Here is a 14,669-nt window from a genome sequence, read left to right on the forward strand (position 1 = left end):
TGTCCAGCCAATTCTCTCCTCAAAAAATTCAATTTTCCATTAGGCCAGGTCCTCAAAGACACACATAAGCTTTTCCTGGGCACCAGATGAACTCTCTTTGGTTTAAAGGACGGTAAAAAGTTACCAGCCAAAAAGGCAGGTGCACCAGAAAGCTGTTCCGCACAACTCCCTTCCAGAAGGGTTTTGTTTAGACCCAGCGCTCCCAGGGAGACGAAGGAGGAGCACAGATTTGTTGGCTATGAGGACACAAACTAACCAACACTGTCTTAATGCTAGGACAGACCAAGCCTTGGAAATCAAGCTCTGGATATTCTAACGTCAGTGGGAGAGCCCTTATCTCAGGCTCTGGAGTGATTGCATTCTGCTGAAACTTTTCTGATTATCCTGACATTTAGCTAGAAAGACCTCCCTTATCCCCTGCCCCAAAATCCATGGTTTAATTATAAAATAACACTATTCACATACTTTTGAATCAATATTTTCTGAACACCTTCAGATGCTGAATACTTAAGAAGAAAAAAATATATAATTATATAGCGAGCGCATGCTCAATGACACATGGCTTTTTGCTGGAGTCACGTACTATAGATGCCTCTAAAGCCCTAGCAGTCTGGAAAACAGTGACCCACACGTAGAGAGCTGGTCTGGATGACTGTTGCACGTTTCTGTTCTGAAGAGCATAGCTCTTCCAGTTCCCACTTTGGTTCAGATTTCTTCTCCGTTCAACCTGTGAGACGCTTCTTCAATTCCCATTCTCAGGCTTGCAGAAAACATGCAGCCAGCTGCAATTTCACATCAAGGTAACTAGGGCAAAAATGCAGCTCTGTTTGGACAGCTGTCGGTAGAATAAACATTAGTCCAGCAAATAAAGGTATCAGGCACAAGAGCAGACCCTAGGTTCCTTGGCAGAATTTCCCCAAAGGACTAGGACAGCTGAGTTGGCATTTTGAAGATGCAGCACCACAACGGGCAGTTGCAACTAGACCAGACGGGGCACCGAAAGCCACGCAGGAGCTGCTAGCGAGGGAGGTAATTCAGAACTGGAGCTGTGCAAACTGATGTCTGAGCAGCTCTTCAGCAGAGGGTCTGTGCCTGGCTTCCACAAAGATCTGCTTTAGAAAGTCCCGGCAATGTTCTGATATGTGAGAGGGGAGCTGGGGGTTGGTTGGTTGGGTGGCAATTTTGAAGATGGCAGCCATGGCTTCGTACTCTGCCCAGGGTGGTTTCTCTGTCAGCATTTCCACAACAGTACAACCAAGGCTCCTGGAAAAGCAGACAGGAAAAAAAAAAAAAAGTGAGAATTGACTCACAATTATGCAGTGTTCAGAGACAACTTCCAAGCAGCCAACATCAAGGTACAGCTCTGCTCTGCAAACAGCTAGAAAACAGCTTTGTGCTCTGCAAACCCCTCGTGTGCACGGATTCTGAGCCAGACCTGCCAACGCCGCTGCTTTTACCACTGTCAGGAGAACAGGAAAGGGCTGAGACAGGGAGGCTGTGGTTCTCACTGCACCCAGACCCGTGAAGTGCCATCTGTCCAGCTCTCCTTTCCTCAGATTCTCCTCTCAGGAAACATTTGCATTAACAACAGGGGACGAGAGGCGTACACAAGATGTCCCTGAAGGCACCGTTTGACCTCAGTGGGATTTCAGGCGCTGCTGCTACTGTTATACCTTGAAGGCACTTGCTGAGTTGCAAGGTAGAAAAAATACTTTTTAACCAAGGTCCAGTGAATCGGAGCTGCTTCACCTCACAAAGCCATTTCAGCAAGATCCATTTTCGGTGCACAGCCTCAGAACGCCCACGTTGGGAAAAAAACCCCAATACTTCCACTTCACAAGAAACCAAGCGTTGTAGAGAGTCAAAAAATAATTAAAGTCTTAACAGCTCCAAACTGAGAAGGCAGTGAGTTAAAATGCCAGTGGGGACGATGTGATTATGGGGATGGGCACGGCTGAGCCACCTTTCTGAAGCAAGCGTGACACCAATATGTTCCCAGAGAAGATGGGTTTCTGTAGTACTGCAGTGATTGGTTTTTGTTCAAAAAGGATTAATTGCTTCCTCCAGGCCATAGATTAAGCAAAAGCTGTTAGTGAACTTCATCCCATCTTGTGTTTTGATCACATCGTTCCATTAAAAAGGCAAAACTGCCTCTTCTACCTTTAAGCTAAAACCTCTTTTGAAGTGAAAAGCGAAGAAAAGACATTTTCAGAGGCAGACTTGCACCAATTGCCAAGACGAGGAAGGAAAGGAATTAAATCCAGTGAATATGCAAGAAATGACTTCTTGACAAGGTTTAAAATCCAACGTGAAAATTTTACACTGGTTTCCAGCCATTTAAGACTTACTAGAAGAGAGTACAGAAAATGCAAACCATGTGTGCTGAAGTGCTGGGGGTTTGCTCAAGAGCAAGCAGGGATATATTATTGTTTAGACTGATTTATACCGTTTAAGCAGATCCGGTTTCTTTAAGATATTCAGCAAACAAGTTTTTCATGTCAAGTCACTCCAGCAATAACAAATAGCTCACATATTCTGCTATTTAGGAAAAAGAAAATTGGAGAGGGGCCTGCAGCAGTGGCAGAAAGCCAGGTGGCTGGATTTGTTACGTCTTTGAGCCTCTCGGCCATACGCATCCACCCTGGGACTAACGCTGCACTGGAAAATTCTGAACCCCCTAAATAACCATCGGGATTGTAGGAACTGGAGCCCAGCCAACAGCAGCATCTCTTTGATGGGAATGGACCGATGTCAGCACCAAGAGGAAATCCACAACTGCATCAACCCAGGGGGAAGGGCACGTGCTCCATTCTCTCCCCAAGCATCCCAAACTGGGAGAGTCTGCAGAACTTAACTCTTTGCATACGAGACAAATGTCAGCTAGGTTTCCACTCGCTGTTTGTACAGGAAACTTGCTTTGCTGTGGAGAAACAAACACACCTTTTGTTGCTGTCGTTTTATAATCTCATCTTTTTAAGGCCTCCAAAACTAACATTTTGACACAGGACCATTTGGGTTTTTCTTTTCAACAGAGGCTGTTTCTTGGCTATGCCAATAATAGCATGGCTACAGTTTTCATTCATGCATACTTCACATCACCTCTGACCTGACCTGTATCTTTTGTGTTATTCCAGGTTTGGGCATCTTTCCTTTAAAGCTTTGTCAGCATACTCAAATTCTATTCTTTTCACTTCCGCAGTGTTATAAGCATACCTCTCACTTTATAACAAAATGAATGGATGCCCCTTCAACAACCTTCATTCTCTCTTACAAGCGATACAAGAAGCATGGAAACCTCACACCAGAAAGAGTCAGAAAACCAGCTATCAGTTTGAGGGAGAAACAAGTGGAAATTGTTCCTGAAAAACTAAAGGAGCAGTTGTGTGGTGACACTGCAAAGCACAGCCCGCAGCAGGTCATGTCTTGAGTTCAAATCAACTACTTCAGTTCGCTTTAAACTTTTGATCCAGACAAAATCTGACTTTGGATGTATGGACGACAGAATGCATATGTGTCTTATCTTGCTCCAGAAAAGCTGTAAATTGATCTATGGACAGAAAGTTAAAGCCTCACCATACGTCTGCTTTTCTTCCATAGCCTTCTCCGCTGATCACCTCCGGGCTCATCCAGTACGGCGTGCCAGTGACGGAGCGGATGCCTGTTCCAGACATACAGATTGTCTGCAGCCGTTTGCTGGCCCCAAAGTCCCCAAGCTTCACATTCCCAGCAGAGTCACGGAGAATATTGGCTCCTGGACAAAAAAACCAAAGAATTGAGACAGCTGTTCTCATGCAATCCAGCTGTTGGATCCGCAGCCTCCAGAGCTGATATCCAACCCAGAAATACCCATGCTCATGGTATGGCTTTTTCCCCATTAAGCCTCAGGTGACCTGCTAAACATCATTTCTTTATTTCAGGCCATAGACAAGCCAATTGCTAATGGCTGCAAATGGGAAAAACTTCAGGGAAAAAACACAAGGAAATGAAGGGGGAAGGGAAATGAGAGCTGAGTCAGCACTGTCATTGTTACACTGCCTGTAAACAGCTCAGACAGCCCATGCCGGGCCCCCAGGCCAATGGTTTAGATAGTACATAGCTGTGTAGAAAAGGATTTTATTGGGATGATGCTTTGGTGAGTGTAACCATTGCTTTCTGGTCAGCTGGGTAACAGATGTAGCTAATTAAACCACTCTGAACTCCTACAATAAACAAGTCAATCTCTACTTGGTCAGAGGTCCTGAACGTGAAGCACCAGGGGAAAAAAGCAAATTTAAGAGCTTAGCTTGTATGTGGACACAGACACAAAAACCAATTCTTCCTCCCAAGCTGCAATAAGATCAAGAACCCTGCGTGGCAATTATCTGGTACGTGCCCATGTGAACTCCTGCGCTCAACTAAAACGCATTTATGCTGGGAGACAGCTTTATCACTTCACTTCCCCACTGCAAGGGCTGAATTCAGAATAACAAGTCTGTCCATCCAGCACCCTGAAGGCATGTTAACAGTTTGGTTTAGACCGGTGCAAACGAGTGAAAAACCCACCAGGTAGGAAATCATTTGGTAAAGAGCACCACAGGAGCAGTACACAAGATGTTATTCAAGAATCAGCAGCTCATTTCCCCTTGCCAGCCTAGCGGGGATGCAATGAAGATTTACAGGCAGGAACAAGAGGGTATTTTTCTGCAGCAAGCAACCCTCCTGGTCCCTCTAGAGCACAGAAAAATTTGTGTGGTGTCTGCCACATCTGTTGACATTAACTCTTAAGGAGACTAGCTGGCTCCATGGGGTTATAGTGGGAAGAGGAAGATTAAGGACTAATCCCAGAGGCTCTACAGGGAAAACTAGAGGTTTCTTACACAGAGGAGGCAGGACTGTCACAAGAGGCTGAGGTAAGCAGGACTGTTAAGGGCAGGCATGGAGCTTTTACAGCAACTGGTATGCCTACCACTGGAGAAACGGTGCTTTGGCCAAGCAGAGAGGAAATCAGAAGGGAATCCACAGGGAAATGAGCATGCAGGGAAAGTCAGGTGGCAACTCAGCCTCATTTTGCTGGGGTGTGAAATGAGGAGTTACAGACGAGTGTTCCTAAGAATTAGAGGCTTCCAGTCTTCCTTACTGCCACCCTCCGAGGTCCTGTACAGAGAACAGCCCAACTTCCCTCACCCAGCCCAGAACACAACCTTCCCTAAGCCCTGCCCATGGATATAAGACCAAAAAGGGATAACTGAGCAAAGCAATGTTCAGAAGCCCCAGCCAGGATACTGAATTCTTAACACTTGGCTTCTTTTTTCAGAGTTCCTTTAGCACGTGGTATATACATAAATCACCATCTGATCTCACCCTTTATGTCCCTGTGCACAATCATGTTGCTGTGGAGGTACGAGACTCCCTCGAGAATCTGGCGAGTATATTTCCGGGTTACATTTTCCGTGAGAGCACCATACGCCTTCAGCTGGTCTTTCACTGACCCCTGCACCAAAAGCAAACAGAAGGGATTGGCAAAGAAATGACAAACTGCAAATCTTGTGGTCTCCATTCAATTCCCATGAGCTGTGACTGTGTTATACACCCAACCAGCACAGTAACGGATTCTGGCCTCTTCTAAAGCCTTTTTGTGAGGCTCTCAGAGCATCTTGCCCTGTGAAGCCCCTTTTAAGAAAAGCAAGGACACGCTGTATGGCAAAAATAGCTTAAGGAAGTTCTGTCTGCTTCCTCCATCCTTCAGCTGTGCTGGTACAACTGCTTGTGAAGACAAGCAATAAAATACTCGAGCAGACTGATCAGGGTCAGAAGTCTTGCAGGGTCAGTTTTAGCCTAATTTGCTGTACGACACGAGGCTGCTAATTCAGTTAGCCCTACTTACAAGTTGGCCCAAGTCCTCTGAAGTACTTTGTTAGAAAAAATTTAGACTGAAGAAAAGAACTGGTGTTAGTGACTCATGAAGAGAATGTATTTCAAGCACAAAACACTAAGAAAAAAACCAAAGATGTGGTTTGGGCATAAAGTGGTGTATTGTAAGGCCAGTATGAGAAAGGGGCTGGATGGTGGATGACATAGTTAGGATAATCATAGCAACTAATAAACCCACCAACAAAACCACCCATCTCACTTTATGATCTGTGACTGTGCTGCTCGTGTCAGCTCTTACCCCCGGCATGTATTCCATGAAGATGGTCAAGGTCTTCTCCGCTCGATCCCGTAAGCAGCCGTAATACTGAACAATACGCTCATGCTGGAGATTCTTCAGCAGCTGAATTTCACACTCCAGGGCACTCACTTCCTATGGACGTTGAAGAAGAAAATAAGGTTCTAGTCCCAGGAAATATTCCATCCTAATAAATCTGTCCACGTCACTGGAAGGATGAGGCCACTGCTACACTGAAGAAGTCTAATCCATGGCATTGGCTTACTTACCTCTTGGGAAAGGCAAACATTACCCATGCTCCACGTGAATCCTTCCTGTATGATAAGCAGGTAAGTATCAGTGTAGAAGCTTTGACAGTTAGAACACAGGCAGTATCACAGATGGATTTAGCACCATTTAGATTATGAAAGAGCGCTGAATACAGTAACAGAATTGATAGGAATCTTTCTGTAAGAACCTCAACCCACTTGAGAGCAAGACTACAGGTGCTAAGAGTTCTTAACTGCTTTTGTCACCCAGTCCTGTTCTGATTCACGCTGATGACTTTACTTGAATCAACCGTAGAAACTGCTTCCTCTCTTATTTACTTCAAAGGATCTGCAGCTATGCACACGAAACCGATTCTCTGCTTTACTCCTGCCACAGACAACAGGGTATCGCAGCGCAAAGACAAGAAGGCTATCCAACAATTCCAGACTGAATCAGAGATGTTTGTTGCCCAGGAAAAGTATCAGGTTCTTGCTGAATCCAGGGAATGAACAGGCTGAACATCAAAGGTACCGGAGTACGAGGATTTATGGTTTCCCCCAAATCAGTCCCACTTAACTCTCTCCGCTCTTGCCACTGCAAGGTGCCAGGTTCACCTCTCTCGCTTTGGCAGACGGTGCAACTCTCGAAGGGCAAGGACCTGGCTGCTGCAGAGACGCATGGAAGCAGAAGTCGTTGCTTAATCAGGCCAACTGATAGTTTAAGGTTTGGAGTTTAAGTGCCTCCAGAATACATTCCAGCCTGTTCTTCCTTGGCTCAGAGTTACGGTCTGATTTACAACAGAGACATGGTATAACTTACAACTTCCCAACTTAGGACTTATCTTGGCACCAACATCCCATACAAAATCAGAATAATTAAATCTTCACGGATCAGTTATTCCAGCTCAAAGTCAGTTTGTTCAACATTGGGAAACTGGTACATTGTTAAAACACCAGCAGAGAACCTAACAGCCACTCTGGCTGCATCCCCTGTGCAGGGAGTCGTGTGCTGACCTACGATTTCAAGGTGCCCCTTCCCATCTCCTCTATTTCTAATGTGTTGTCACATCACTGTTCTTGATTAATTTACACAGCACAGTTCAGTTTGTTTGAGGACAGGGAGAATTCAGAAGCAGAAACCGGTAATTAATACACTTGATACAGGACCTATCCTATAAGCCCAGAAAGCGGGTTTTGCAAGTGCATGCAGCTTTTTTTGCTTAAAAAAAAAAATAAAAGTTCTACTCTTTCTGGGTTTAGTTTCATTCACATCCCTGTCTAACCAGGAACACAGGGCAGTCTAGTATTCCTCAAGTAACCTGGCAACAAACCAAAAAGCTGAGAAGGGAGAGCCAAAAACGAAGCCAGAAAGAGGATTTTAGTTTCAGGCTGAAGTTAATAATACGGAAAAGTAATTTTTAAATGACTCTTATTCATCTCCACATGACTTGAAATCCTAGTACAAACTAAATAAGATACTAGCTTTCGAGGACAGACAGATACAGGCACTTTACAGGATCTCAAAGTCTGCATAATGAATTTTAGAAGCTGCGATGAGAATTACCTTGCTTGTTTCAGGACTCTCAGGGTCAAACTGGACCTGCTTAGCTGCCAGCTCTCTGCCCGTGTCCACATCATAGCACAAATACACACGACCAAAGGCTCCCTGGCCCAGCAGCTTTCCTCGTCGCCAGTTTATCGGAGCACTCGGAGCTAAAAAAGACCAGTAACAATTTCTCTTTTCATGATACTATTTAAAGATAATGGTGATCTTCTCAAAGTTAGATCTCCATCATACTGGGATGGAAACAGATATTTGTCCGTTGAAGAGAGAGAGATGAAGCACTCTCCCAGTATAAGGGAGCTAGTGGCAGAACTCTGAACAGAATCTAACCAGATTCTCAGGACCTGCTGACTGGTGTGAATGAAAAAATGAAACTGCAAAACATTTTGCAAAGATATACTACGGACAAGTTACTCAATGAGGCTGACAAAATTTCATTTCACCAGCAGAGTGGATTTTACAACATCATTGTCTTAAGAGGTGGGGCAGCAATTAAACAGCATCTTCCAAACCCTGATCTGTAGTGACCACATGCATCAGAAGAAGAAGAGCTGGATCAGCTTTGCTTTATCAATCCCACCCAGCTGGGAATGACTGTTAAGCTTCTGGGACAGCCTGAAGGCCACTATTTTGAGTTCTTTGCCAACTGTTGGTTAGTTCGTGGTTCCCTCTCCTGCAGGAAGGATTTCACTGCAAGGCTACCTCTACAGCAGAAAAATGAGAAGTCATAACTCCCTCCTAGAAATGGATAAGGTAGGGCCATTACGTATGCACAGTGCAGGTATCTTCGTTAAATGCTGAACAATCGGACTGTAATAAAAATATACATGAGAACGAGCTAAAGCAGCCACCTCCAGCACCCCAGCAGGAGGTTACATCAGCAGGGAATTAGGAGTTCTCACTGTTCTACTGCACTGTGAGCGCATTGCACAGGCAGCAGTCTCCTGACCCAGAGATTAACACCTGAGCCTAGTTTTCCAGACTGCGCTTAATACCAAAACATCTTACAGACGAGCGCTTCAGCTCTGACTTTGAACACGATACTACCAGGCTCATGCAGTACAATGCACCCAATTCTGCTGTAGCTAATAAGAAACTCTAAAAACAAAGACAGGAACCAGCCATCTGGACAGTGTGAAAATACACAAGAGCCGAGATATCAGCTTTGCCATGTCTAATTTAATCAGATTTACTGCCAGTGGGTGTTTTAGTGTGTTGCTTACTCCGCGGCACTAATGTCTTCGTTTTGATCCTTAAATCACTTTATGGGGTATCTGAAGTTCATCAGTAATGATTTATGTTCCATTGCTTTTTTTTATAATATAAAGTTCCCCAAAAACCAATGCAGGGATGCTACTAATACACAAGTAAATCTTTCTACTAAGGAGCAAGTGAAACAAATATAGCTCATAACTAGTAAAATAACTGTAATCCACAAGCCTGACTACAAATGTTAACGTATCAAGAAAATAAACAAGCTTGTCTGACAGTTTTAAGAACCCTGTAGATCATCTAGATCCAAACAACTTACAGGGCTGGGTTTTTTTTTTAACTTCTTAGCTGAATTTCCAGTGCTTTCTAAAGGAAAGGCCAGCTCACAGTGCAAGACTATGTATTCTTAGAAGAAGAGGACCTGTCCTAGAGGTGAGACAGACTGGTCTCAAAACATAGCCATGTAATTTTGTGGTTTTGAATGGCTTGTTAAAAATCAAGCTATGGTAACATATTGGGTCTGGAGTTCATCTCTCAAAGCCTGTCTTGCCCATAACCCCAGGACGCCTTTCTCCGGTTATCACCAGGGCGACTGCTTACACTTGGTGGGGATGTTCCTCTCCTGCACACCAAGGGCATTTTCGCTGTCAGCACTCCGCAGACGTCCCCGGGGGTCCAGGTACTGCAACGCCAGGCCCAGGTTTTCTCCGTTGGTGCTTAAGGAACGACTCGAAGGGACCAAGGTGAAAAGATTCCCTTGGTGACGCCGTATCCGGGGAAATGTCCTCCGGCCTGGAGACAAAAGATAAAATTTTTAAATAACATGTTTACAAATGGAAGGTAATGGCTAGAGGTTGAGCAACAAAGAGAACAGAGAGGAAAAAACATGTTCTGGTTTGTTCCCTTGGAGTAGAATCTACTGCCAAATAGACAAGATGCAAAAATATAACAGTCCAGGGCTGATGCTGCTTGAGTTCAGTACAAATTTGGATCATTCCCAAAGCAGAAGGGAGAGAACACTTTGTAATGCCCTCAAGTGCAGCAGTGCAAGATCTAAACTTGCCTTCCAAAGCAAAAATCTGCTTTACAGGCTACCACAGAAACTCCGAGGCTTGTTAACAACTACGCAGACAGAATGACTTTCTAGATAACATGCCTGGACTTGCAAGTAAAAACTATAAACAAAGATCATGACAACTTTCACCTCTTATGAAACTTTGAGAAATTATTTTGCATAAAGCCACTTGACGAGCAGAGATGTGACTCTTTATGTCACTGCTATACTTAGAAGACCCAGAAGCAAGTCTGCATTGTGAATTTGCACTTCGAGGCTCCTCAACTAGGAGTTAATACTCGTCCCTGGAGGTTCCTGTTGCCTGACCTTTTTCAAGGCTGGAATCAAAGGTCTGAAAACCACTCACCATCATTGTAGTCTTTGTGCTGCATGGAGACATTGTAGCGCCGAGGGTAGGTCCCACCTTTCCCCGCTTTGTCATAGATCTGATTCTCGCGGTCTGGAAGGAGATACAAGGAGAGACCTGAGGCTCCTTCAAAAGGTATATGTTCTAATGACAGAATTTTTCTCTAACAGTAGGTTTTTTAGGAAGAGGTAACAAAAAACTTCATAGCTTTTTAACCAACATATCCCCAGTTCTTCCATTTACACAATCCCAGTAAGCATGGAGGGTAGCCAGCAAACAGCAGAAAATGTCTGGATCAAATAATCTTTATACCGGACACTGACATACCTGAGAACTCCTGCCTATTATCAGGAAAGCTTTGTGCCCTTGACATCCGTGACTTCCGAAAAGAAGGACTATTAAAGAAAGAAGGCAAGAATAAGTTTTACTATCTACTAGAGCGAAACCTACAAGGACTTTAAATCCAAGCTACTATATTTGCACATCGGTAACGGTGATTCTCAAATCCGTGTCCCTGCAATAATTTCACGCTATATCTGCAAAGCTAAAGTCAGGCTAAGCCCCAGCTAACCAGACTATTTCCCAAGGTGGACAGTCATCCTTTCTGGTCGGTTTGTGCCATTTATTCAGTGGTTCCCTAGTCTGTGGGGTAAGACCCAGTGCTTCCTTCAGAGACATGAAATGGAAGGTTAAAACCAAGGCCAAGAGGAAGAGCAGAACAGGGTACGACTGCAGCGCATTGCTCACAGGACAGCAGACAATGGGGATTCCTGCCTCCAGGAATTTACCAGGAGGGGTAAGAGTTCTTCTCATTAAAACTTTTGTGCACTTTCCTCTCTACCAGCAGCAGAGGAGTCTAAACACAAACATGACTTACAACTCTCACGTTTCTCCCCAGTAAGCAGGACTCCTCAAGCAAGCTGGAGGGCCCCTTGTTTGGCAGAAGGTCTTTAGCATCTCTTAAGAGATTACACAACTCCATCTGTGCCGAAGCCAAGCTATTGGCACTTTTTTGTGTTAACCAGTGTAAATGGAGTAGCCTGACAGAGCTTTCAACGAGATTCCTTTCCTAGTACACAAAGAACAGCAGCTTCCCTAGATGATGCCCCCTTCTACGAGGAATAACCAGGTTAACTGTGAGTGCTTCCTTGTGACTCCATAAACTGGAGGAATTGGATGGCTACAAAACCAAACCTCAAGTACCTGACATAAAAGCATACACTACGTACAGGATTCAGTTTGGAGGAATCTTAAAAACATGCTGAAGCTCAATATTACAGGTGCTGGGAAGCTCTAGTTGTTACTCAAGTTAATAGGACCTACGGCTGCCCACCAAAAACTTGAGCAACACCAACATCAAAGGCAGGGAAGAAAAAGATCTACATCATCAGACTATGACAAACTCTTCAAAGGAAGAGCCCCTCTACCTTTGGAATTAATATTATATCTTGCAGGACACGGGTAGTGATATATTTCTGTAACCTTAGAATAGCTGGGTTTTTTTAAAATGAACAAGTAGAGCCTTGTCTAAAAGAGATTTAAATACCCTGCAGCCAGATGTTCTTGGAGTCTAGGCTCCACACAGACGGCACGCTTTAGAACTTTGTATTTATAACATAGAGCTACTGAAGCACCAGTTTGTTGGTGTATGATTTTGCCAGAAAATAAAAATGCCTTAAGACATAATTAATTCTAAGAAATATACTGGCATATAGCTAGGAAATAAGTTCCTATTTCTCTCCAAGAAAATTTATGAGATGGAAAACAGACTTTTGCATTAAGTACAACAGGCATTTCAAATTCAACCCAAAAGTTTCTACCAGCTTGTACATTTGTACCTGTCTCCTGACCTGTCCAAGGACTGACAGCTTCCTGACACCGAGTTTTCAGCACTGCTTAAAGGGTCCAGCATCTGCAACACAGAAGAAATCACGTTGCGACATCAGTTCAGTCTAATGCCTAAAAGAGGCTCTGCAAGAGGATCAGAGTCCACTACCGCTTGCTGGGGGATGTCCAGATGAAGAGGGGAGTCTAAAGCTATTCAGAATGCACATTTTTCCTTTATCTCCTACAGAAATTGTCAAGGACATACCAAATCTGAGACACTGCTTTAGGTGTCAAAGGACTCTGCTGTGAAAAACGAAAGTTTAAGTCAGCCTTGTGCTGTGTTGTGATCCCAACTGACTTCAGGACCAGAGTCTCTGCTGGTGCTACTGCATTGCTGCCTCCACCTGCAAGCCGCCCTTTGGCCTCACTTCCTACGTTTTTGAATGGAGAGCGCCGCTTCCAATGCAAGAGGGTCACACAAACCTGGCGATAGGAAACCTGAGCGTACATGTGTAATGTGCACCAAAACTGCTCATTCAGAGGTGGAGAGACAATGCCCAATACGCAGGGCAACCGCTTCTGGCAGCCCAACAAAGGCTTTGAACTTACATCTGCAAACACGTTGGAAGCACAGTCTAAATGAACAAAGCAGTACTAGCAGGTGCTCGTGCAACTACAGCTAGTGAATATCCTGGAGTGAAAAAGAGCGCCCCGAGAGCAGCGGAGGGTCCCCGACAGCTGGACACTTTTTTTTGCCCCAATGCTCATACTTACACACTGTTCATTAGTTTCTGGGATGAATTCGCCTTCGCTGTTTATGCTGGTGTAGGAACCCTGCCGAGCAATGCGCTGTTGCCTCTCTGGAACGTATCCAGGAGGTGGGGAACTTCGGCCTGTGTTCTGGGAACCTGGGCCAGAAAGAAGGACATTTTGGATATTTATGTTTAGTGAAATGAGACTGCGCATACATGTACACAAAATCCAAGTATTCACCTCTAATGCCAGACCTCTACAATCACAGCAGCTCTCGTGTGAACCTTTCAGTCTGGACAGAAACGGAACCAGGAGGTGCCATGTCAAAAAGCAAATTGTTCAACGAGCACCCGTACTGTCATCTTAGACGCTACAAGATTAACGATGAAACTCCTAACGGAGCAGTCACCTATTTCTAACCTTTCTGCTCAACCTTCTGAGCATCATTTCAGCATCTCAGGGAAAGCAGAGGACTCCAGGAATCCCTGGCTTTTGGGCATGAGCTTCACTCCATTAAAAAAATACTTATCAGGGACACCAAACTTCTGCCTGGGTTGTAAGTTTGCCTCAACTAGTATCGTTTACCTTGCGTAGCAGCATGGTCCCTGCTAGTCATCATCAGCTGAGCTGATATACTGACACTGAGCAATCGCAATATCCCATGGGAGCACAGTTACCTTTGCAAATAACCCCGAAATTTCTGTTTGCCTGTGTCAAAAATGAAACTGTATGACTAGTTTGGGTGAAAACACACGGAAATTCTGCAACTCCTGTTGGTTAGATGAGATTGCTAGATGGACAGAGAGTATGTTTAAGGGTCAAAGGATGAGAAAAACATTTTACTCATCTGTTAATGGTACTACCTAAAGAGTTTCTGTTGTGCTACCTACTGAGAGAACCTTCACCCCCACGATTTATTTTTTCCTCGCAGATCTCAAAGATGATGACACTTCAGAAACAGGAAGACACAAAATCCCTTTTCGCAGTGACCTATCCACCTGCAGCTCCCACCAAGTCACACTGCGAGCTCCAAGAAACGCTGCAGTCCAGCCAACCTACCCAAGGTCACCCGTGAAGTCAGAGGCAGCGTTTTAAGATCAGCTCTCAAGCTGTGCTCTTTACCAGGCTGTCTTTAATTAACTGTGTGTACTCAGGTGCTAGGAAAGATGGGTGAAGATCAGCAAATATTCTCCCAAGGTAAATATTTTCTACAGAACTTATTGTAATAAAGAGTGACGGCCAACTTCGGCAGAAGCTAGCTGAAAACGTGCAAACTTTTCAGAGGACTTTAGAAGGAAAAAAAAAAGCCCCAATGCTGCCATGGCTTAGAGGGCATGGGGCAGGGGGTAAACCACCTGCAAAAATTTAAAAAAAATTATATTGCTTAGGGCTACCACCTGATTTTCCAAGTTGCTCCGTGGGGCTCATGTGACATTACAAGCCAACTGGCGTGGAGATAAACAAGAGAGCGTGCTTTGGGGCTGCACCGAGTCACGGGA

General features: G+C 44.5%; 1 protein-coding gene across 2 annotated transcripts in view; it reads right to left on the bottom strand.

Annotated features, from left to right (window-relative positions):
- Positions 1–720: 720 nt before the first annotated feature.
- The window catches only part of MAP3K3 (mitogen-activated protein kinase kinase kinase 3), a 27,432-nt gene continuing 13,483 nt past the window's right edge, over positions 721–14,669 (bottom strand). For both annotated transcript variants that reach the window (XM_010076918.1, XM_010076919.1), the window contains 10 exons: positions 13,192–13,325; positions 12,429–12,502; positions 10,918–10,985; positions 10,591–10,683; positions 9,770–9,961; positions 7,958–8,106; positions 6,149–6,280; positions 5,341–5,470; positions 3,574–3,751; positions 721–1,263 (listed from right to left, as the gene is read on the bottom strand). In XM_010076918.1, the coding sequence (XP_010075220.1) occupies positions 1,035–1,263; positions 3,574–3,751; positions 5,341–5,470; positions 6,149–6,280; positions 7,958–8,106; positions 9,770–9,961; positions 10,591–10,683; positions 10,918–10,985; positions 12,429–12,502; positions 13,192–13,325 (1,379 nt within the window). In that variant the 3' untranslated portion in view covers positions 721–1,034. The remainder of the gene's footprint in view (positions 1,264–3,573; positions 3,752–5,340; positions 5,471–6,148; positions 6,281–7,957; positions 8,107–9,769; positions 9,962–10,590; positions 10,684–10,917; positions 10,986–12,428; positions 12,503–13,191; positions 13,326–14,669) is intronic.

The sequence above is a fragment of the Pterocles gutturalis genome, unplaced genomic scaffold (genome assembly GCF_000699245.1).
Source record: "Pterocles gutturalis isolate BGI_N339 unplaced genomic scaffold, ASM69924v1 scaffold9993, whole genome shotgun sequence".
NCBI classification, from domain to species: Eukaryota; Metazoa; Chordata; class Aves; order Pterocliformes; family Pteroclidae; genus Pterocles; species Pterocles gutturalis.